General features: G+C 34.3%; 1 protein-coding gene across 1 annotated transcript; it reads right to left on the bottom strand.

Moving 5' to 3' along the window:
• Positions 1 to 1,460: 1,460 nt before the first annotated feature.
• LOC112769008 (BIIDXI-like protein At5g11420) lies at positions 1,461 to 5,958 on the bottom strand. The gene is made up of 3 exons (XM_025813401.3): positions 5,774 to 5,958; positions 4,512 to 5,012; positions 1,461 to 2,131 (listed from the first exon to the last, which is right to left on the bottom strand). The coding sequence occupies exons 1-3, from the start codon at positions 5,841 to 5,843 to the stop codon at positions 1,605 to 1,607; spliced, it is 1,098 nt and encodes a 365-aa protein (XP_025669186.1). The 5' UTR covers positions 5,844 to 5,958; the 3' UTR covers positions 1,461 to 1,604.
• Between the last annotated feature and the right edge of the window lie 18,424 nt (positions 5,959 to 24,382).

Genomic DNA, 24,382 nt, shown 5'->3' with positions numbered 1-24,382 from the left:
GTGGAAGCATTTAATCTTGTTACTCAAGATGGTTTTGGGTTTATTGATCCACTGGTGCTCAAAATAAGAGATATCATGCATTGGAATTGGCGGGTTGACTTTCGTTTGATTATGAGAGATGCAAACACGGTGGCAGATACTATGGCAAAGATGGCGATGAAGTTACAACTTTCGCATGTGGAGCTTCTTTCACCTTGGGAGGAGTTTAAGAGTAGTCTTAAACGGGACTGTCCCTCTATTTAGGCAGTTCCTTGTTTTGTTTTTCTTTGTTTAATTTATTTCAGTCACAAAAAAAAAGCCAAAAAATTATGTCAAATTTTTTTTATGTATTTTTATTTTGTATTATGATTTTAAGTTGGGTTAGCAATTACTGTTAAGAGTCTAGGGAGTGTTAGAAAAATTGAGATTCAATAAGAATTTATCTATCAGCAGAAGCACCAAAAATAATTTTTTTACAATTTGTGCAATTAAATAGACAACTCTAAAAATATTCCAAGCAGCAAATACAATGACAGAAATTAAATAATCAAACACCAAAATTTTTATCATAGCAAAACCCTCCAAAAGAGGGACAAAAAACTCACGGGACCTAGTCAAGTAAAATCTTCCAATATCAAATATTGGATACACAATCAGTCTTCTTAGTAGCACTAGAGCATCTCAACAATCAACAAAATACATAATTAAAACGGATGGAATTAACATAAACCTTCTACAAAAGTAAGTATCTCAAATCAGATAAAAGAAAAGACAATATAACTAGTAAATTATATCTTAATGTTCATTTATATATCAAAAATAACATACTAAAATTTCATAAAAAATGAAGTAAATTTATCAATTCAATAGGAGCACATTGAAACCGTCATTCTCCCTTTTCTCTTCTCCTTCATCGATGACTCTCTCTTCTCCCTCATTGTTTCTTTTCTTTTTAGAAAAAATGAGAGATTCAAACTCTCTCTCTCTTCTTCTAGTGGCTTAAAGTCACTTTCTTTTCTTTATTTTGTTTTAAAATGCGGATCTCATTTTAGTCGGAGACCCGGAGACCCACCAACAGAAAATGAACCTAGCTGATTTAAGTTTAGTGAAAAACTTGAATCATTTCGGATAAAATATGTGAGAAGTTTGAGCTTGGTAAACCTAGTCTATATCAAGATATTCAAATTCTTTGATGCTTCGTATCTATCTTCAATTGAATCTTCCTCGTCAATACAAAATGACTCGATAAAAATAACACATCTATCTTCAATTAAATCTTTTTTGTCAATGTTTACACTAAATGACATCGACACAAAATTATTTCGACATAAAATGACTTCGACTCAAACTTTATTGAGTAACGGTATTATTGTGCCGTATCTATTATGCATATTTAAAAAAGATATATAAAAAAGAGGCAAACACCTATTGCATTTTTTTTTTCTTTTCTTACTAATACTATTAAAACTATTGTACATATTAAACAAAAATAATATAAATATTATTTCTCTTTCAACTAATACATGTTGTCTATATTTATCTCTGCATTTTAAAACTCAAAATCACACACTTAAATAAACTTTCTTTTACTTAAAAATGATAAATTATATATTCAAATTTAGGATTTAAGATTTATGAACGCTAATCAACCTGACATCATCAATAACCGGGCCACATAAAGATGAATCACTCTTCATGGTATAGAAGGAGCTGAGGAACACAATTCTAGTTCTTGTGCTAATAGCCTTAAACTTGAGAAACCCAAGTTTGAAGCCACCTTTACCCTTTGATTCATAAGACACTTTTGTGTTCTCTTTTGCTGCATAGACTTCAACAACCATTGGGCCTTCACATGAATCACCAGCATCTCCAACATCAAAAGTAAGGACATAGGTTCTGCCAACAACTGTTCTTACAACTTGTGCAATGGCACTTTCTTTTCCAGCTACAAGCTCCACTGCTCTGTTTCCTTGTGGGACAGAGAAGTGTTGAGAATCTATGTACTTCACTGCTTTTAAGGACTCTACAATCCACGCTGGTATGGGAGAGTGGTCACTTAGGTCTACAATGTTTGGTGGAATTAGAACACCCCATGATGTGTTTGGAAATATGTATGGTCCTTCTTCAAATCCACCGTTCTTTAATATGTTAACTGTTGAGTGCCAAATATATTGTAGTTAGAACTTGCACTAATTAAGTAATTATTAAAAATATATAAAAAAAATGAGTAATTCATTTTGTATTGAATACTGTTGATCATTGGTTTCAAGTTTTATTACTATTGATGGATAAGGGTATGTAGTATCACCCATAAAGAAGGATCACATCAAATTTGACCATAATTGTAACGTCTCAGTTATCAACTTTTACATGAAGAATTGTACTTGAGTTTTTATCATATTGAAAACTAAAATGATTTCGACAAAGCAAGGTATTAAAAATCGACCAATAAAATAGTTAGCACTTAAAAAATTAAATCGATTGGACTAGTTTACTAATTTATTATTATTTTTTTATTTTTGATTGATTTATTAATAATTGATTTTTATTTTAAACCAAACTATTATGATAATTGATTTTCAATTAATTCAATTGAACCGATCAGTTGGGTTTAATCCTCAAAAACCATGAAAAAAAAAAAAAAGCTTAATTAATGAAAGAAAACAATGAGGAACATTTTGCAAAGATGGTGACATATATAACTATCGTCTCCTTTAATTTATTATCTATTATTAAATAATAGGATAATGAGTAAAACAAACGTGTTAATTAATTAACCAAGTCAGTATATGTTTTATTTGTTCTTTATAATCTCGTATTGTTATACAAATAATTGTAACCAAATGGAAAAAACGCAGTTCTATTTTTGTGTTAAGAGATGAATTTTTTTTTTTTAATTTTCATACTACTTCTTGGCTTTCGTAAATATATGATATGTATAATGATCCAAACATCCAATCCAATATAAATCTACCTATTAAGGTGTGTGTGTGTACATTATATTGTTAAACCAAAGCCATAATTGGCTTTTATTGCCAGGACAGGTAATTAGTGTAATAATATATAACTAGTTGTATGGCTAATCCTATAGGCATTAGTATAAAACAATCCCTTGTGTTGTGCATCGCTATTATTTTATATTTATATTTGGGTTTAATTATTTGGTGGGTCCTATAATTTCATCAAATTTTCAATTAGGTTTCTATATTTATTTTTTTTTAATTAGATTCCTATACTATATTAAATTTTGTAAGTAAATCTCTACTGTGACAAAAATGTTGAAATTAATAGAATATTCTGTTAAACTATATAGAATATTCAGTAAATTGTTAGACATATTTGTTTTGTTTAACAGAATATTTTGTTAATTCTATCATTTTTGTCACGATAGAGACTTAATTATAAAATATGATATGGTATAACCGTATAAGGACTCAATAAAAAAAATATAGAAATCTAATTAAAAATTCAATAGAACTATAGAGACCAACAGAGTAATTAAACCTTATATTTGTGTCCTATCTTTGACTAATACTCCCATCATAACAGCCATGCATGCATGGATGCTAACAATAAATCTCAAATAATATGATATTCATATAAAATAAGAACGTTGTGTTTTTGTGAGGTCAATGCGTGTATTAAAAAGAAGTAATAATAATAACTAATTAATTAATGATAACACAATCATGTATATACAAAAAATTAATATTGATTAATTTGGTGGCTAATTTTTTATATGCATATAGTATTTTCAAATGAGTAAACATATAGAAAAGTAGTTTTATATAATTTGAAAGTTGTAAATTCAGAATAAATATGAAAAATAAAGTAGTTTATCAAAGTTTAAATTAATAAATCTGGTTATTATTAAACATATTTATTTTCCATTATTAACTTCTCGACTAAATTCCTCATTCATCTTTATAAAGAGTTGTACTCCATAAATACTAAAAAATCAACCACTATATAAAATAAATATAGAAATATAGTTTGTCAAAAATAAGGATGATGTTAAAAAATACTGATTAAAGAATTAAAAAATATTATTAATACATCAAACACTATTAACACTTACATAAAAATATGTCACTACTAATTAATTGTATATTTAAATTATCTTTTTAATTAACAAAACAAAAAATCACCTGTTTAATTGTTAAAAAAAATACTAATTTTAAAATTGTGTTTAATATAAAAGGTATACACATAGTGAGATTGTAAAGAACCTATTAACAGTAGCTGATTTTGTAGTATATATCCATAACCTTTTTTAAAAAAAAATCTCAAAACATATTAGAATTTCTATTCTATAATAATTTCATCTTTCATCTATTAGACGCGAAATTGAGAGTTTAGTGTTAAACTAACGGTGAAAACTTAGGTACAGTCTTCACATGAAGTTAATAGTTGAGAATTGTTAAATGGTTTGACTAAATTTTTATCTAATGACTCTCAATTATCAACTTCACGTGAAGTTTACTGCATCTGAGTTCCACCTAAATTAATTTATAGAAATGAAATAAACTTACTTTTAGTTGGCCTAGGAGGGTAGAGAGCTTTGATAGCAACGGAATCAATGAGTGGTCCACAAGCTTGATCCTCTTCCTTTGATCTTGGATTATGAATAACCAACTCAGCAAGAGAGTAATCTGCTTGAAAAGACCAAGCATAAGCATCCCAACCGTCACTACTATACAACGTTTGCATAGGTAACACAACCCAATCTGGTGCCACAGAAACATTGAGTCTCTCATTTTGTGCACACGTGCGAGCCACCACAAATGTTATGGAATAGTAATTTCCTTTTATGACCTTGATTCTCTGTTTGATTGAAGCACCATTGCCAAGCCTCACTGCATGTGCACCCTCTGGCACTACTAGCAACATGTCACCTTGTTTTTGACCTGATTTTATGTACTCAACTAAGCCGGAGATCTCCCACTCCGGTATGGCGTCGCGCTTCGTCACCACCGTGCCTTTCATGTCCGAAGCTTTCGGACCTTGCTCGAAATTTCCATTTGCCACTTGTCCTGCATCAATTGGTTTCTTAGAGATCGACTAGTGAAAAAATGAATCTGAAAATGAAGTGTTAAACTTGTGTCTACCTATCATCTAAATAATCTAATTATAATTAGTTCTTCATGAGGTTGATGTTTAATTTTTATTATTGAATCATACTTTTGCCAATTAATAACAAGCATTTTGTGGTGTTGTCTGAACTCTAGACTACTAGTCTATGCACAATTTTAATGTACTATAACTAGCGAAAAAGGCTTAAAGATTAGTAGATTTTATTATTTTTGGTAAGCACTTTTAGTCATCGACTTAATTTTTTTAATCTAGCTAGTTATCTAACAACATATTTTAATCCACATTTTTAAATGAGAAAGTCTAGGGAGCCAATATTTTTATTAAAATCTGGCCAACACTTAACCAGCAAAAGAAAAGTGAATAATTTTATATCATTAGATAAAATCTCACACCATTAAAAATATTAATGATGGCTAATTGATGACTACAAATCACAAAACTTATTGATCCCCTAACACTATTCTAAAAATATTGTATTTTGATACAATACAAGTGCATTGATTGTTAAGTATATTAATGTAATTAAAATGATATTATTTTGAAGGTAGAAATTTAGGTGCAGATAATTTTATGTGAAGTTAATAATGGAGAGTTGTTAGATGATAATTTAGTCAAACTGTCAAATCATTCAACCACTCTCACTATTAACTTTAAATAAAGTTAACTCCACCTAAAACAGACGGAATAATATGTATCTTACCGTCGTTAAAGGAGAATGCTACGTGACATAGGACACACAACAGAGCCAACAAAAAGGAGTGTCTTCTCATGATAGCAAGTAGCAACCGAACACACCAATGTTAACAAGATTATAGCCAAGAAACTAAAGGGAATGGAGAAAACAAATGCAGAGAATTGAATGGAATGTAGGTGTATGTATGCTTTGTTAGCTTTGGCTCCTTATATGTATGCTTTGTTACCAAACAGCACTAAGATTTCGAATAAAATAGCAAGAATGCCCTTATTTTGCACTAAAATAATACCCTAATTGAATCTTGGAAGTTTACTGGTGTAGGTTCGTATATATATAGGAGACAAGCTCATAATTGTCACATGCTCCTTTTAGTTTTAGGTCCCTTAACACCATATTATATATCACTAATTCCCTGGATGATGACTCTGCTGATTCTGCAGATAATATTTTTTTTCAAAATTTTAAATTGTCATGTACAAATATTTTATTTTCAGGCTTGAACAAGTGTAGACAATTTACAAGCTATCATCCAACAAATGCTGAAATTCAACTTCTGATGGGAAAAAATGAGGTAGCAGAGATTAAAGCTTAAATTTTTTTGTAAAAACAAAATGTTATGTACACACCAGAAATTAATTACTATATCACTTATTATGTATTTGTATATTAATATATATATTATTTAAATATACTGATTTAGTGTATGATTTTATATATATATATATATATATATATATATATATATATATATATATAATTAAAAAATACTCTAATATCATGTCATGAGTTTTCTTTCTTTTAAATTTAAACTGTTAGATAAATACTCTTATATACTTTTGCATATAACCAACTGAACTTCAAATAGTTGGGTTTGATCAAAATATCTATAATATACATGAACTTATGAGTGGATATTTTTGTATTTTAGTTTGATTTGGAGGGTCTAGCATATGCAACTAACAACTCATGTTAATTGTAAGTGGGAGATTATCCATATAGTTAATTACTAATCAATTTGTTTTATCAATGAATTGTAAGAAACATGCCATGTGCAGCGACTTGAGATGATTGCGGCGACAACTAGTGTTGCAAACTCAGTTCTTATTTGAACCGTGATAGCATCCTCATTGACACTTCAATTTGGGCTTATATATTACTAACAAATAATCTGCAAAGAGTGTGTTGATAACTGTTTATATAAACCTGCCTTAGATGAAAAAGAAAAAAAGAAAAAATTAAATATGCCTTTTGCTGGTCATGGGATCGGCGGCAAAGCAGCCGGCGTGGCGGCAGCCTCAGCCAGCCACAACGAGCAACTGTAAAAGGGTCTCACAGAGACTTTCTAGAATTAAACATAATAGCATATTGAAGTTAGGGGTGGCAACTGGGCGGATAGGGGTGGGTTTTTGCTCTACTCGACCCTGTCCTGTACAACAACTCACATGGAACCCACCCGCTTCTACCCGCAGGTAGTAAAACGTTGAATTATAATCCGCTCCTGTGGGTACCCGCCCCACTCCTATAATTATTAAAATTCAATAAATAAAATTAAATTTCAAAATTTATATAACCATCATTACATACATAATATAAATTAAAGTAAAAATTTAAATATGATACAATATTATTAATCATTTATTAATTATTTTACATATATTATACATATTATATATTAAAATTATATAATTATATATATAGCGGGACGGGTATTACCTAAATCCGACCCCGCCCCGCCCCTCCCAAGAACCCACCCCGCTAAAAACTCGCCCCGGTGCGGAGCGAGTAATTACCCGCTCCATCCCTAATTGAAGTAAAATATCATTATATTAGAGATCATTCTCAAAAATGTAATATAAAATTTAAATTTACCAAAATTAAACTTTAGATTGTTGTTGATAATAAATTTGAATTTCTTAAAAATCTTATGAACACGAGAAAAGAAAATTGCTTAAGTTATACATTCATGTTTCATATATGCTTTGATATCTCAAGCACAAGTGTCCATATATTTGTGTTATATTTTATATGTTTTGAATATATTTTATAAAATTTAATTTTAATGCTATGTTAAATTAAAATTTTTTTAGACGTCCATTTAATTACGTAGCATCGCATTAGCAAAAACAAAAGCATGTGACTTGTTGAGGAAATTCTTCATTCTCTAAAACAAGCATGTGTGACTTATTTTTTGGTGTAATCATTTCAGGTTCATTACTTCGTTGACATACACAGTTCTTGAGGCGTATGGACAATTGGACAACACATTTGATATTTAGCATAGAAATGTTCATTTAGCAAATTTTAAATTTTATGTTTAGATTAGGTAATATAGTTAAAATATAAGTTGTAATTTAAGTTTAATGTTAGTTATCTATATAACCTTTTATTTAAAATTAAAATTTAATAAAAAATAAATAAATAACAATCTTGTACCAAGTGAATACTTTATGAAAAATACATATGGAATACGTTCTTAAAAATTTATAAGTTTTTTATAGTAATCTCTTATAAAAATATGGCAAAAATATAATTAATCCACAACAAAATTGTAGACTTCGACACTATAAATTTTCAAAATGTACAATTCAATACCCTAAATTTGTCAAATGTTTCATAAAAATCCTGTCTACTAAGAGTTTTCTCCAAAATTACCCTTCCACCAAGAAATAATTTTGATGGTAAAGTAACAGTGCAAAACAGATCACATGAAAGGACAATTGTGAAGCAAAAATTGATAAAGTCCTTTCTGCACCATGGTGAAATTATTGAGATAAGTCTCAATGTAGTCCCTGAAGTTACACTCGAGCCTCATAGTAGTCCCTAAACTTAAAAGTTCCTCAGAGTCATCCCCGAACTTGCACTCCGGGACTCAAAGTGGTCCTTCCGGCAATTTCAGCACACGTGGCGCAACCGGAAAGCTTAGCTGGCAGCGTTGGTGACACGTGGGACTCACAACGGCTAGCTGATGTGGCAGAGTAAACTCTTCCGACTCAATTTGGTCCCTCAGGTGAAGTTAAAACCCTAATCCCCTTTTTTGAAGGCCACATTGTTCACTCTGCTGTCTCCTCATCAGTGCTGTGTTCTTCTGTTCTCCCTCTCTGAAGCCCGAAGGTTATGGCTAGCACGAGCAATGCAGCTGGGAGCTCAAACAACCCACGATCATTTGGAAGCATCATGAGGAGAATGAACAGAAATAGAGAAGCTCGTTTGCCAAAAATGAAAAAAAAATCATGGGAAGCCTGGTTTCTCTGAAAGAGGTAAGCCAAAAATGAAAAAAAAAAATGTGGTTCCTCTGTTTTTTGATATTGTTGTTAATCTAATATTCACAAAAGTTCAGGCCATTTTTTTTATTGTAATTGGTGGGTATGAACGCCTCTGTTCTGTTCTCTGTGCTACGGTTTGATCACTACTGGCTTTCGTAGTAGTTTGGCAAAGAAAATTGTAGAGTAGGAGTGTTTCTTATGTTTTGATAATATGAAAACGTGTTCTTTATGTGTTAGAGTTTACTGCTCTTAGTGGAGGAGTTTTCAAACTGTTAATGTGTTTCAGGACAATGACTCTTATCAATGAATTTGTTAAACAGAGTTTGCATGATCACAGTAGAAGTAAAGATCTTTTGGGAGTTAAAATTTTTTGTAACTCTGATAATGGATTCTGAATTTGACTGATTTACCTAATTGCCTTTCTTTGTATTGGGTTGGTTTAGTTAAACTGAATGTAATGTGTAATGCTGTTTAGTTAAACTGAGTGTGTGATCATAAAGGATTCTTGCATACATAAGTTAGAGTAATATAAAGTAATAAGTTTTGCAATTGCTAATGAAGTTAACTTAGCTATTGGAATAGTCAAATTGTTTGATAAATTTGGTCTGGACTAGTGGATTAGTTGTGGGAAAGGGTATGTAAATTTGAATGGTTTGATCCACCAAGATTGAAGTTAGTGTCTAGAGAACTGCTATCCTTAGTTACACCAAAATAATGTTCTTGATTTCACACTTTCTTATGTTCACATGACACAAATCATTAGCAACATGATCAAAATAAAAGTGAAATATCATATAATTTAACAGTTAACAACTAACAAAGTTAGGCACTCTATTCAATACCCCGGTCCACAATAACCTTTTCTAATAAAAATTTTGAAAAAAAAAACCACAAAATAATAGAAGACTTAACTTATATTGTTAATTTGAATACAGTGATAATATAGCACAGTGAAATATTAGAGGGAGAAGGAGAAGTAGAAAAGCAAGGGAGTGGTACTTTTGTTGCCAACTGTCAAGTAATGAAAAGGAGAGAGTGAGAGTGATGATGAAAATGGTAGAAGAAGATTAGGACTGAATCAATGCTATGATATGAAGAAGATAACAGATGCCATTTAATGAGCTTTCATTAACTTCTATTTACCATTACTATTTCTAGATGGTTTTTCTTGTTTCATCTCCACCTTCAATGTTGTATATTATTTTATTTTTTAACCTCTCTAGTTAGTGATTACTTTAGCTCCAAATTTGGCAGATTTTCTTTATTTCTGTGTGCCTTTTTTTGTTGGTGGTAAGTTGTAGTTGTATATATATATTTCCCTCAGTTTCAAAAGAAAAAAAAAGGGTCTTGGTCTTGGATTTTGTGGGGAACTACACGGAGAGTGAAGTTTGGTGCCTGTCCTTGTGATTTATTTGCCAGTTTGATTTAAGGCACATATTGCTGATTATATATGCTGAATTAATCCTGGACTGATTATATGATGTTAATATACTGGGCTGCTGTTTATATATGCAGAATTAATCCTGGACTGATTATATGCTGCATAATATTCTGTCAATCTATTGTTACTTATTTATCCTGTTCTGCATAATGTTCTGTAACAGTGCTGTGTAGGGACTAGTTTGATGTCACTTACATAAGTCTAGGGACTAGTTTGATGTCACTTGAACAAGTCTATGGACTATTTTGATGTCACTTATATAACTGTAGGGACAGTTTACTGCCCGAAAATAACTATCTGACCCCTTCTTTGGTATCTGAAACAGGGCCTTATAAATGCAGTTAAGGAGGTTTTTCAGATGTCCATCACAGATTCTGTGTTTGGCATCTGTGGAAGAACTTCAATAAGCAATGGAAGGATCTCCAGCTTAGAGGGCTACTTTGGGATTGTGCAAGGTGTACTAGCCAAGATGGCTTCCTTGATATCATCAAAAAGATTGAAAGGGTTAATAAGGAAGCTTGGGAGTATTTGAACAAGTGGCCCTATGCAAGGTGCAACACAGGGAACTGCTACAAGGCTTGCAAATTTCATGAAGTTTGTGTCCAACCCTGGATTCAAGGCACCCAGATACAAAAAATGAAGATTAAGATGATTATGTTTAGAAAAAACATGCTGTTTTTTTTTTTATCTATTTTGTTGATGTTGTTTATAATGCCTAAAACATTGTCCCAGTGTTGGGAATTTTATAATTTGAATTTTATCAGGTCAATATGTCAACAACTTTGATATACTTAGTGTTTTGGCTCTATATTGTGTCTTTTTTGAGTCAAACATTACCAATTGAATTATGACTTTATTGAATTGAGTTTTTTCAGCCTTTTGTTTATATCTTATCCTCTGTTACAAACTTAAGAGTAGTTCAAATCCTGTCCATTTCTATTTCATTGAAAAGAAGTCCAGGAACAAAAGTATGCATATAATCAAACACTTTAATTTCCATTTCTTTCAAACAAAAGGATAGGAACAAGTACATGAACAAGGAATGCATATAACATGCATGTCATTTATTTTTTGCTAGATACAGTTGACTCTGCTGTCTATCCAGCTTTAATACAAGAACACCAATTACAATCAGCAGCATGAACACAAACATCAAAATTTCCCCCATTTTTAGAACCCTAATTTCAACTTCTAATTTACCAAATTTTCAAGCCATCTTCATCTTCCATTCTTCATCATCAACTGAATGTCTTGTTCTATCATCACATGGCATGGCATCTTCTAAAACTTTATCAACCCACATAAACAATCCACACCATTTCTTACCCACAGTCTGCACATCAAAGAAAATTCAATCAGCAAAATTTATATCCATAAATACAGCAATCAACAACAATAATACTTACATTGTAGTTCGGGCAACCCAGGAACGGTCTCCCTGGATTAGAATCCGTCCCTGACCACCGCAGCACGGTCTCGACCCGCAGGCATACCATTATGGCAAACGAGCTTCTCTGTTTCTGTTCATTCTCCTCATGATGCTTCCAAACGATCGTGGGTTGTTCGAGCTCCCAGCTGCATTGCTCGTGCTAGCCATAACCTTCGGGCTTCAGAGAGGGGGAACAGAAGAACACAACACCGATGAGGAGACAGCAGAGTGAACAATGTGGCCTTCAAAAAAGGGGATTAGGGTTTTAACTTCACCTGAGGGACCAAATTGAGTCGGAAGAGTTTACTCTGCCACATCAGCTAGCCGTTGTGAGTCCCACATGTCACCAACGCTGCCAGCTAAACTTTCCGGTTGCGCCACGTGTGCTGAAATTGCCGGAAGGACCATTTTGAGTCCCGGAGTGCAAGTTCGGGGATGACTCTGAGAAACTTTTAAGTTCAGGGACTACTATGAGGCTCGAGTGCAACTTCAGGGACTACATTAAGGCTTATCTCGAAATTATTCAATCTCTTGGAATAAAAGGATAAGAATAATATATTTTGTTTTAGTGCATGCTATGGTGCCTATATATATATATATATATTTATCTAATTTACTAAAAAAAGATAAAAATTAATATTTAATTTAAAAAATATTAAAGTAAAGAATTTTTAAATATTTAAAACTTACCATAAAAGGCAAGTAAGTTCGACAATTTCGGCACCAAACTTATCGACACTAAAGAATTTGCCTTTTATTTTTGTCCATATTAGAAACTAAACCGAAGCAGAGGCAGTGAATTCATTAGAAACAAATTAAGAAAAGAGGATAAGAGAAAAAGGATTTGATTTTGCATAGCAGTTGATTGATACAACACAAAATCATAGATTGAAATTTTTACATATTTATCAGGAAACACTTGCAAGGCCATATTAAAAAAATGTGACTCGTACAAGGAAGCAAAACTAAGAAGCTTAGCTTTTCCAATGAAGAAATGCTAGTGAAACAATAGAATGGTTTTAACCAATGTTTCTCCAATCAAAATAGCTTCATTCAAAATTTAATGCACTCAAGGAATTGTTCGTTGGTATAGAGGTAAACCTCCCAATGCTTCAATCAAAATAACACTTGATTGTTGTGAAAAAATATGTGCAGTCCTGCCCAGAACCACTATTGGCCATAAAAATGAAAAATAATGCATTATATTGGTGATGCTGGGTGGGAATGATTTTATTAACATCAATGAACCATAAATCATAAGATAGCAGTACAGATCAACATGTTGAATTGAAAAATTGGGTTAAAGTGTCAAATGTACTTTGGGGTATGGACCCATATCCAAACATGAAACATGCAATATATATATATATATAGTGTTAGACAGATGACAGAGCAACAAGATAGATCCGGGGGAAAATTCCCCAAATGTTGTAACATCCATAACAAAATAACTGCGCACTTATTATGGCCTTGTAATCTAAATATGTAACGATATAAATTCATTGCTATATAGTACAAACAAAAGGTAGTCTAATGGCCCAATGCTACACCTTATCAAAATTAAAATGTTCAATTATGCTTTCATTTAAACAACATTATTCTTGAACAAATGATCAAATCACATTTTATATTTCTTGAGATAGTAATGTAATCTCCAAGTAATAATAAGACAATCATGTTATGTATACCAGAGCTAGAAGCAAACAACAAGCAGCATAATATAAGGAGAAGAAACGAGTTAATATTCAAAATTAGCCCGTGAAATCTGCATCGAATCTCAATTGATCCTTGAAATTTCAATTGCCTCAATTTAAATCCTGAATTTTCACTTTGTAACTCATGTTAGCTCCTCAAATGATTTTCCCGTTAAATTAACAAAATGAAACAAGTAAATGGAGTTGAAACTCATTTTGGCTCATGAAATTTTTGATCGGCCTCAATTTCGACCTCTAAATTTATAGTTATCCAATTAACACCCTCAAATATTAGATTGTGACCCATGTTTGCCCCTGTAGCTATCTCCATTAACAGAGATCTGATATGCCACGTTAAGTTGACAGAGTGTGTATCTACGTGGCACCTAACTTGCTAGAATGGATGTGTGATGAGTGAATGACGTGGTAAAAGTTGAATGAACTCAATTTCTCTGACAAAGTCTCGAACATATTGGGAAAAGAGGGCTGTAAATTGAGTTCATTTAACTTTTGCCACGTCATTTACTCATCACACATCCATTCTAGCAAGTTGGGTGCCACGTGGATACACATTCTGTGAACTTAACGTGTCATATTAGATCTCCGTTAATGGAAATAGCTACAGGGATAAACGTGGGTCACAATCTAATATTTAAGGGTGTTAATTGAGTAACTATAATACTTGATGGTCATTTCCACATATCCATCCCGGCATGCCCTACTTCTCCAGAAAACAATAATAGTATTGATATAAAATTACCATAATCAATGATTTGCAAGGAGTAACAACGATACCAAGAGCAAGTACAATTTGACATCACGTATTAAAGGAATTATTGGACTAGAATAGGAAGCAGATCAAATGAATGATCCTAAAGCAGTAAATTCCAATTGAAACATAAACATAGTACTTGGATAAATAAATTCGATAACATTAATTGATGGTTTCAGTGGCTAAGAGAAGGGGGTTGAATCTTAGCCCCCTTTTTTATGTTGCTAACACTTGCTGAATTCAGAGGAGACTTTTCTGTTTTAGCTCGTCTCTGGACACGAGACTTTTCGTTTTTGCTCGTCACTTGCCACGAGACTTTTTGTTTTGTCTCGTCACTTGGCACGAGACATTTTAGTTTTTGCTCCTGTGCAGTAGAAATCATAAATGGAGTTGGAGAGAAGAAAGATTACACCCAGATATATCCTGGTTCAGCTGCTAAGTGCAGTGCAGCCTACATCCAGTCTCCATCACAAACATGATGGAATTTCACTATAATCAATCTGATTACAACTTGTAAAGTGCTAACCCAACTTACAAGGGGATTCCCACAGAATCATGAAACACAACATAGATGAACAAAGGAACTCTAAGACATCTATGGCTTTTTCTTTTAATTTTGCACTCTCTGCCTTTTTCTGCTCTATGGCTTTTTCATTACAAACCTCATTGTTTGCCTTTTACCATGAGACTCAAGACATGACAAAATTAAACAGAAAAATACAAAACTGAATACATTGAAGGAGAAGAGAAAACTGTTAGCTCAGGTAGCTCTGAGAACACTGTGCCTTGCACTCTCAAATTTTCTCCTTGCTTCAAACAGTGGTTGTCCACCCTTAATATAGAAGAGGGGAGCCTCCACTTATTGAAGCCAAAACCGAACCAACTTCTTCCTCCTTCAACAAACCGGTTCGGCCACATAGAGAGAGAAGAGATAACCATGCAAAACCCAACATGCAATTACCTCTGGACCTTTCTTGATCATCACCCTTCATCAATCCGAGCTCTCCAAGATGAATTTCTGGCCCTTGATGCTTCATGATGATGATGACTTCATCTGCTTCAATCTCTGCCTTCAACCATCACTTCGCCACTCTAGCTACTTCCTGTGGTGGTTGAGCAGAATCAAAGACAAGCCATGCTTCAAGAATCTCCTCCATGCTGGCCGAATCTTCAATGTCCATTTTTGAGCATGAAAGGCTCAAGATACCTCACCAAATCTAACCAAATATGGTGAATATCTCAGCCACAGCTCATTTTTATTTTAGTATGTTTTCTTGCCATCATTAGCTTGATGGTCTTGATGCATGCAGCTTCTTCCTTCTGTTGGTTGAAGAACATTTCTTCCATTATTTCCTGGACAAGGACCGAAGAAAGAAGAAGAAAGAGATGAGAGAGAATGTGAAGTTAAAGTAAAAGCAATTAAGTGAAAATGAAACAAGTTGATAGATTGCTTTTTACTTCCCTTGCTTTGAGTAGCGTATAGCATTAATCATAATGATTCCCATCAAATCAAAGTCAAGTTCTCTCATATTTCCAATGCTAACATATTAAAATTTGAAATCCATTCTTAACAAAGAGATGGAATACGTTGGAAAGCATGAAGCCATTTAGCTTTCATTTAACCTTGGTTTCGGACCAAGCTTGGAAACTTTCATCAAAGTAATGTTGGGCTTGGTAGCATTAGAATTTAATCTGGCCCAAATGGTTAACATTTGCTTTCTTGATGAATTTGGTTTCGGATCAAGCATAGGAAGCATTCATCAAAATTAAATATGGGCTTGGCTATAATAACATTGAGCTTGGCCCATCAATAAAAATTCAGCCACTAAATATAACACATGCAGCAAGGCTGATTTTTTAATTTGGGCTAGCAACATTTTTATTTTCCGCCCCAACATAAAATCTGCACAACAAAATTATTAATTAAGCAAATATGAGTTAGGATCAAATCAATAATTTTGTAATTAAATATTTTAATAATGTTTGTTCATCATCAAAATTAAATAGGAGTTTTCCAAACTCATCAATCTCCCCCTTGATGACAAACATTTTTAAAATTGAAATGGAAAGAAATTTAAAGATTGAGTAAAAAAATACTCCCTTTGATTTTGAATTTCTCTCCCTTTCTAAATGTCACATTGCTCCCCCTTGATGTGTGCTTGTTTTACCAAGGGAAACATTAACCTGTAACATTTGAATCAAGCTTCAAGTAACAATGTTATTTAGCATATTTTATGATGCTAAATGCTTGATTTATGAGCAGTTTTAATTAATAATCAAAACTCATTTGATATCATAAACTGATTTTCTGCTCAACCAATTTCATACAAAAAATATCAAAATATTTTTCAAATCCTTTCCTGTTAAAGATATGAGAGCAAAACAACATGATGGAAAAGTATTTGAAGTACACATGATCAAAACAAGGCAGTTTTAATGTATTACACAATTTAAAGGAACTGCCAAAAATAAGTTTTCCAAACAACAAGTTTATCAATGATGAATCAACAGCCGGGCATCAAAAATAAATCAAACATCATTATAAACCATATGCAGTTCAAGCAGCAACCATAGTGAATGCAATAACAACATGCATTCTTTGAATAAGGGTGATCATGAATTTTCAATTTTGAAATTTCATCCCCTGTTCCCCTGTTTCGTTCCAATTTCAATTTTGGAAACACATAAATTTCCTCCCCCTTTTGTCATCATGGGGGCACCTGCACAAAACATGATCAACACAGCAAAATATTCAAGAGAAAGTAGCAAGAGTATATGACAATATCCTAAAGATTATCCTAGAGCAGGGAGTATCAAGTCATGCTCATACAAAAAATAGATTGAGCCTATTGGAGCCAATATCAAACAGAGTAAAGAAACAGTCACTATTCATCAGAAAAATTAATTTGTTCTTCAGCATCCCCGTCACTATCATCTCCCAAATCTTCTTTGAAACGTTCCATCATTAGATTAACCCTTTCTTTGCAATTGTTCCAAGCTTTCTCACTTTCATAAGCTTGTTTGCGGGCTTCTTTGTGGGATTTATACATCAGATCTGCCATGTTCGAAAGTTCTCCTAAAATATGTTTGATGGACTTAATTGTTTTGGAAGATTCTGGCCTGCCTTCATACTCACTATCCGATGCAGCAGATTTTCGCCCTTTGGTGTCTTTAGTTGCTCCTCCTCCTCTACTTGTTTTCTACAGCCTCATTCAACAAATCAACTTTAAAGTACTCAAATATTCTAGTTAAAAATATACCATAAGGCAGGTTAGCCTTTCTGGTGCTTCTAACAGAATCCCACATGTGCCTAATCATAATATAACCAAAGGATATAGGAGTAGAAGTAACCAAAGCAAATAAGATGAGACAGTCAGAAAAAGTTACTCGGTTGTGTGAGCCACTTTGGGGAGTCAGAATATGAGTGATGATTCGGTGAAGCAGGGAATTGACCGGTCCTAGAGCTTTATGTGTTGGAATGGTGCCATGCAATCCAGAAAGGTTCTCGCAAATGTGCTTGAGAACAGTTTTGTATGGAACGCCAACTTGTGTGTCCCATTTTTCCACCATGTATGCTCGCGGTCCTTCATCTTTGAACCCAAGGGCCGCTCCAATTGTCTCAGCATCAAGGGCTATTTGAACCCTTTTGACATAGGAATGAAGGGTGCCGTCAATGAGCCGCATATTGGCATAAAACTCTCGAACAAGACCAGGGTAGACTGGTTTCTGGATGAGAAGCAGAGGCTTCCAGTTGAGAAGTTCAAACAGAGAGGAGATATTGATACCCTTGTTGGTGAGATTTTCAAGGCTAACAAGATAGGTTGTGCACAAATGACGCTTCTCCATAACCTCTTTATGAAACTAAAAAGAGGTGCACGAGTTAAATCTGCTTGGATTAAAGTGGGAGTGAGTCTTGCCATACTTGTCTCTGAATTCCATGGATTCCAAGTTTGGAGGTTCAGTAGTGTCATTGAGTGCAAACTCCTGATTCTTTTGGGAGCTTTTTCCAGGAGTAGTCCGTTTCGGTGATGAGGGTGGAGGTGAAGGCATGGGAGAAGTATGAGATTCTTGCTCTTCTTCCTCTTGGGGGTCCTTGTTCTTCCTGTTTCGTCCTCTTCCGGAACTCTTTTGGGCCACTACCTTTCTTCTCATGGCTTCGGTTTGTTTGGTTGGAGGTGAGGGAGAGGATGAGGAAGTAGAATGTATGTGGATATGAGTGTGCGTTTGGGGTGTTGATGGTTTTTGAGAAAGAAGAATTCTTTCACTCTTTCTTGGCGCGATTTTCTTTTTCATGGTAATGGGGGAATGAAATATGAAAGGTTGGGGGTGATAACCGAATTGAGAGGGAGAGAGAGAGACAAGGTGGGTGAACACATTTAATGGGGTTTGGAAAGAGAATATGGAGAGTAATGACCATTAGTGGACGGTTAATGACCATAATGGGTGGTTATTATCCAAAAATGATTTCCCTTTTAACTTTTGAAATCCAGAACTGAAAAGTTGTTGCCTTAAATCAAGGGATTAGATGGATATAGGGATTTGATTTGACAATAACCACTTCCAAGGAGATTTGATGACACAAGAAGAAGATTCTTATTTGTAGAAAGATAACTACCATAACTGCTAAGGTGGGGTCAATGAATTTTGGTGGGGCCCATAAAATTTTGAATTCTGCGCTGCCTCCCCCTTGACCACAGCTCTTCCATCATGCCATTATTTTTATCTCGTCCAAACCTACGAGCAAAAACTGAACAGAGTCACAAATTCACAGATTTTCAACAAAATTTAAATCAAACATTCCCAAACTTTTTCTCAAGCTACAGAATCTGTCTTCACAGAGGGGTTTTGTAAAAATATCAGCAATTTGGTCTTCAGATTTTACAAATTGAATATCAATAGTTCCCTTTTGCACATGTTCTCTAATGAAATGATATTTAATTTCAATGTGCTTTGTTCTTGAGTGCAAAACAGGATTTTTTGAAATATTTATTGCACTCATATTATCACAAAATAAGGGTATACTATTGATTTTTAATTTGTAATCTTCTAATTGTGTTTTTAACCAAATTAATTGAGTGCAACATGCAGATGCGGAAATATATTCTGCTTCAGCTGTGGATAAAGCCACTGTGGCTTGTTTCTTGCTTGACCACATATTGAGTGAGCTTCCAAGGAAGCAACACATTCCGGACGTGCTTCTTCTATCCACTCTATCTCCCGCATAATCTGCATCACAAAACCCTACTGCGCAAAATTCATCAGATTTAGGATACCACAAGCCATAATCACAAGTTCCCTTAATGTATCTAATGATGCGTTTAACAGCCGTAAGATGGGATTCTTTTGGGTGAGATTGAAATCTTGAGCATACACCCACACTTTGAACAATATCTGGTCTAGAGGAGGTAAGGTACATGAGTGAACCTATCATTCCCCTATACCTTGTTTCATCCACATCTTGACCATCATCATCCTTTTCAAGTTTTGTGTTGGGATGCATTGGTGTACCCATTGCTTTGGAGTTTTCTAGGCCAAACTTTTTAATAAGTTCTTTTGCATATTTTCCTTGGTAAATAAAAGTACCACTAGGAGTTTGTTTAATTTGGAGGCCAAGAAAGAAAGTAAGCTCTCCCATTAAACTCATTTCAAACTCACTAGTCATGAGTTTTCCAAACTCTTCACACAAGGAAATGTTGGCCGAACCAAATACAATATCATCAACATAAACTTGAACAAGAAGTATATCATAATTAGATGCTTTAATGAACAAAGTAGTGTCGGTGGTACCCCTTTGAAATTTATTTTCCAACAAGAAGACACTAAGCCTTTCATACCAAGCTCTTGGAGCTTGTCTAAGACCATAAAGAGCCTTAGTTAATTTGAAAACATGATTTGGAAACTCTTTATGTTCAAAACCGGGGGGTTGTGCCACATACACTTCTCTATCAATAAATCCATTAAGGAAAGCACATTTAACATCCATTTGAAACATTTTGAAACCTTTATGGGCGGCATAGGCAAGAAGCAACCGAATTGCTTCCATTCTAGCTACCGGAGCAAAAGACTCATCAAAATCTATACCCTCTTCTTGATCGTAACCTTGGGCCACTAATCTAGCCTTGTTACGAACAACTTGTCCATCCTCACCAAGTTTATTTTTAAAGACCCACTTAGTACCTGTTACCTTCATACCATCCGAATAAGGTACTAATGTCCAAACCTCATTCTTGTCGAATTGAGCTAGCTCCTCTTGCATGGCCTTGACCCATGATGGATCTTCAAGAGCTTGTTTGACATTGTTGGGCTCCATTTGTGACAAGAAAGCAAAGTTGCTAGGTTCGGTTTGCCTTTTGGTGGAGGATCTTGTTGTTACGCCATGAGAAGGATCACCAATGATGAAATCATGAGGATAACCCCTCATAGACTTCCATTCTCTAGGCTTTCGGACAGGTGTAGAACTTTGATGAACTTCTGGTGGTCTCACTGTTTCAGTTGCTCGTGCCTGTTCAGGAGACAAAATGGAAGTGTCTCCTCCAATCTGACGAGACAGAACTGGGCTGACAGATTCTTCATTCTGGACAGATTTGGGATTTTCTTTGCTTGTTCCATCCTCTTCACAATCTGAATCAATATCCTTCACAATGCTGGGAATTAAGTTAGAATCACAAAAAGTAACATGTATGGATTCCTCTATTGTCCTATGCTCCTTGAGATAAACTCTATAGGCCTTGCTTGTGGTGGAATATCCAACAAACATTCCTTCATATGATTTTGGATCAAATTTTCCAAGATTTTCCTTATTGTTAAGCACAAAACATTTGCATCCAAAAACATGAAAGTACTTAAGATTTGGAGGGGTTCCTTTCCATAGCTCATATGGTGTTTTCTTTAACCATTTTCTAATGATTGTTCTATTCAAAATATAACATGCTGTGTTCACAGCCTCAGCCCATAAGAATTTAGAAATTTCACTCTCACATAACATTGCCCTAGTCATTTCTTGAAGGCTTCTATTCCTTCTTTCAACCACCCCATTTTGTTGGGGGGTTCTAGGGCATGAAAAATTATGAGAAATCCCTAAGTTATCACAGAATTTTTCAAAATCTTGATTTTCAAATTCTCTTCCATGATCACTTCTCAAATGGGCAATTTTCAAATCCTTTTCATTTTGAATTTTCTTACAAAGGGTGGAAAAAGCATGAAAGGCATCGTTCTTATGAGCAAGGAAAAGTACCCAACCAAATCTAGAGTAATCATCTACCACCACAAGACCATAATGTTTACCTCCTAAACTTTGAGTTCTAGTAGGACCAAAAAGATCAATATGTAACATTTCCAATGGCCTTTTGGTTGAGATTCCATCTTTTGATTTAAAAGAGGATTTTACTTGTTTGCCTAATTGACAAGCGTCACAAGTAAGATCCTTATCAAACTTGATGTTTGGGATCCCTCTAACCAAATTTCTTTTGACTAGCTTAGAAATTTGATACATGCTAGCATGTCCCAACTTTCTATGCCAAAGCCATTTTTCAGATTCAAAAGATGTGAAGCATGTTACATTTTGTTCCTTTAAATCCTCAAGAGTTAATTCATACACATTGTTGCATCTTTTAGCTTCAAGAAGAACATTCCCAGTTTTTTCACACACAACTAAACAAACAGATTTCTTAAAGATAACTTCAAAACCCAAATCACAAAGTTGACTAACACTAAGCAAATTATGTTTCAAGCCATGTACAAGGAGAACATCATTTATACAAGAAGAAAAGTTTTTACCAACTTTCCCAACAGCCACAATTTTTCCTTTTGCATCATCACCGAAAGTGACAAGTCCTCCATCATAGTCATCAAGCTTTATGAAGAAGGTTGCCTTCCCGGTCATATGCCTAGAGCATCCGCTGTCCATATACCACATATTTTCTTTCCTTTTGGATGCTAGGCACACCTGCAAAACAAGCTCAAGTAACCTTAGGTATCCAAATCTTTTTGGATCCTTTTACGTTAAACCATCTTCTATGTCCTAAGCCATTGTAATCAAAAACAATTTTATAAACCTTGTCACCAACCATTCTTTCACCGAAAAAGCATTGAATGGGAAAGTGTCCATTCTGATTGCATAGTCTACAAAACCTTGGAGTTGCCTTTTTGTTAAAGTAGGTGGGATCTTGAAATCTTGTGTCATTAGAAGATGAAGCAATATTTTCAAAATGTGAATTTTCAGATTTATAGAATCCCAACCCAGCCTTATCATAAAGAGGTTTTTGACTAGCCAAGATGTGATTTAAACTTTCAGAACTTTGTGTAAACTTGGCCAAGTCCTCCTTAAGTCTTTTAACCTCTTTAAGCAACTCTTCATTTTGCTTAAAACAGTCCAAATATGCAAGAACACAATGGTTACTTTCACAGCTCCTAACTTGGGCTCTTAACTGCTTATTTTCTTCAACAAGATCACAAGCAGTTTCGGCCTCTCTCACTTTTTCTTTTAGAAAACTGTTTTCGGCCTTAAGAATGATAATTTGCTGTTCAAGTTCTTGATTTTCCAGCAGAAAACATCTTATTTTTTCAGAAAGGTGGTCTATCATAAGATGGAGATCTTCAGTGTTAGGGTTATGAAAGACTACCTGATCTATGTGGTCTGCCATGAGACATGTTTGTGACTTGGTCTCGGTTTCTTCATCATCATCATCAGAGTCATTCTCCAAGTCTTCCCATGTGGCCATCAGTCCTTTCTTCTTTTCTCTTTTCGGCTTTTCCTCCTTCTTCAGCTTGGGACAATCAGATTTGAAATGCCCCATTTCCTTGCAATTATAGCAAGTTACCTTGCTAAGGTCTTTCTTTATTCTCCTTGTGCTGCTGCCTTTGCCTCTGAGCTTAGCCATTTTCCTGAATTTTTTTGCAAATAAAACAAACTCATTTTTAGAAGAGTTATCACTGGATTCATCATCCAGAGGGTTAGTCACAGAAGAAAATGCAATTCCTTTCTTTTTTGTATCTTTTTTCAAATAGGTATTTTCAAAAGCAAGAAGATTTCCTCTCAAATCATCAAGTGTCATGGAGTCTAGGCTACTGCTCTCAGAAATAATTAAAGCTTTAGTTTCCCACTCTTTTGTGAGACATCTCAACACTCTTCTCACTAGCACAGAATTAGAATGTGTAATTCCCAGAGCATCTAAGCCAACAATGATAGCATTGAACCGTTCGAACAGTTCATCAATGGACTCTCCTTCCTTCATTGCAAACATTTCATATTCTCTATTTAGCATATCTGTCCGAGTCTTCTTGACAATGGTGGTTCCTTCATGGGTGATTTGCAATTTGTCCCAGATTTCCTTTGCCGTTGTGCATCTTGATACCCGTCGGTACTCCTCGAAGCTGATAGCACAATTGAGCAGATTTATTGCCTTGGCATTTAACTCCACCTTCTTCCTATCTTCCTCGGTCCATCTTGCTTCTGGTTTGAGAGAAACAACTCCTTCTGCACTTGTGATAGTTGGAAATTGAGGCCCTTCGAGAATAATCTTCCAAAGTCTATAATCCACTGCTTGTACGAATATCTTCATCCTCTCCTTCCAATAGGTATAATTTTTCCCATTGAAAAGAGGAGGTCTGTTGCTTGATTGACCTTCAGTTAGATTATAGGACACCACATTTGCGCCACTGTTTTCTGCCATGAGGATCTTTACTCCAAGCTGCAAAGTTTGATCTCTTTGAGACCAAGCTCTGATACCAATTGATGGTTTCAGTGGCTAAGAGAAGGGGGGGTTGAATCTTAGCCCCCTTTTTTATGTTGCTAACACTTGCTGAACTCAGAGGAGACTTTTCTGTTTTAGCTCGTCTCTGGACACGAGACTTTTCATTTTTGCTCGTCACTTGCCACGAGACTTTTTGTTTTGTCTCGTCACTTGGCACGAGACATTTTAGTTTTTGCTCCTGTGCAGTAGAAATCAGAAATGGAGTTGGAGAGAAGAAATATTACACCCAGATATATCCTGGTTCAGCTGCTAAGTGCAGTGCAG

Source organism: Arachis hypogaea, chromosome 18, assembly GCF_003086295.3.
Source record: "Arachis hypogaea cultivar Tifrunner chromosome 18, arahy.Tifrunner.gnm2.J5K5, whole genome shotgun sequence".
In the NCBI taxonomy this organism is placed as follows: Eukaryota; Viridiplantae; Streptophyta; class Magnoliopsida; order Fabales; family Fabaceae; genus Arachis; species Arachis hypogaea.
Note: the sequence above shows the minus strand (reverse complement) of the source record. Positions and strands in the feature narration are given on the sequence as shown.

Bases quoted from the DNA above. Each gene is read 5' to 3' on its own strand.
- LOC112769008 (XM_025813401.3), bottom strand. From the start codon at position 5,843: ATGAGAAGACACTCCTTTTTGTTGGCTCTGTTGTGTGTCCTATGTCAC. The intron at 5,013-5,773 runs GTAAGATACATA...CAATTGATGCAG, and splicing joins AGCATTCTCCTTTAACGACG to GACAAGTGGCAAATGGAAAT. The intron at 2,132-4,511 runs GTAAGTTTATTT...GGCACTCAACAG, and splicing joins CCCTCCTAGGCCAACTAAAA to TTAACATATTAAAGAACGGT.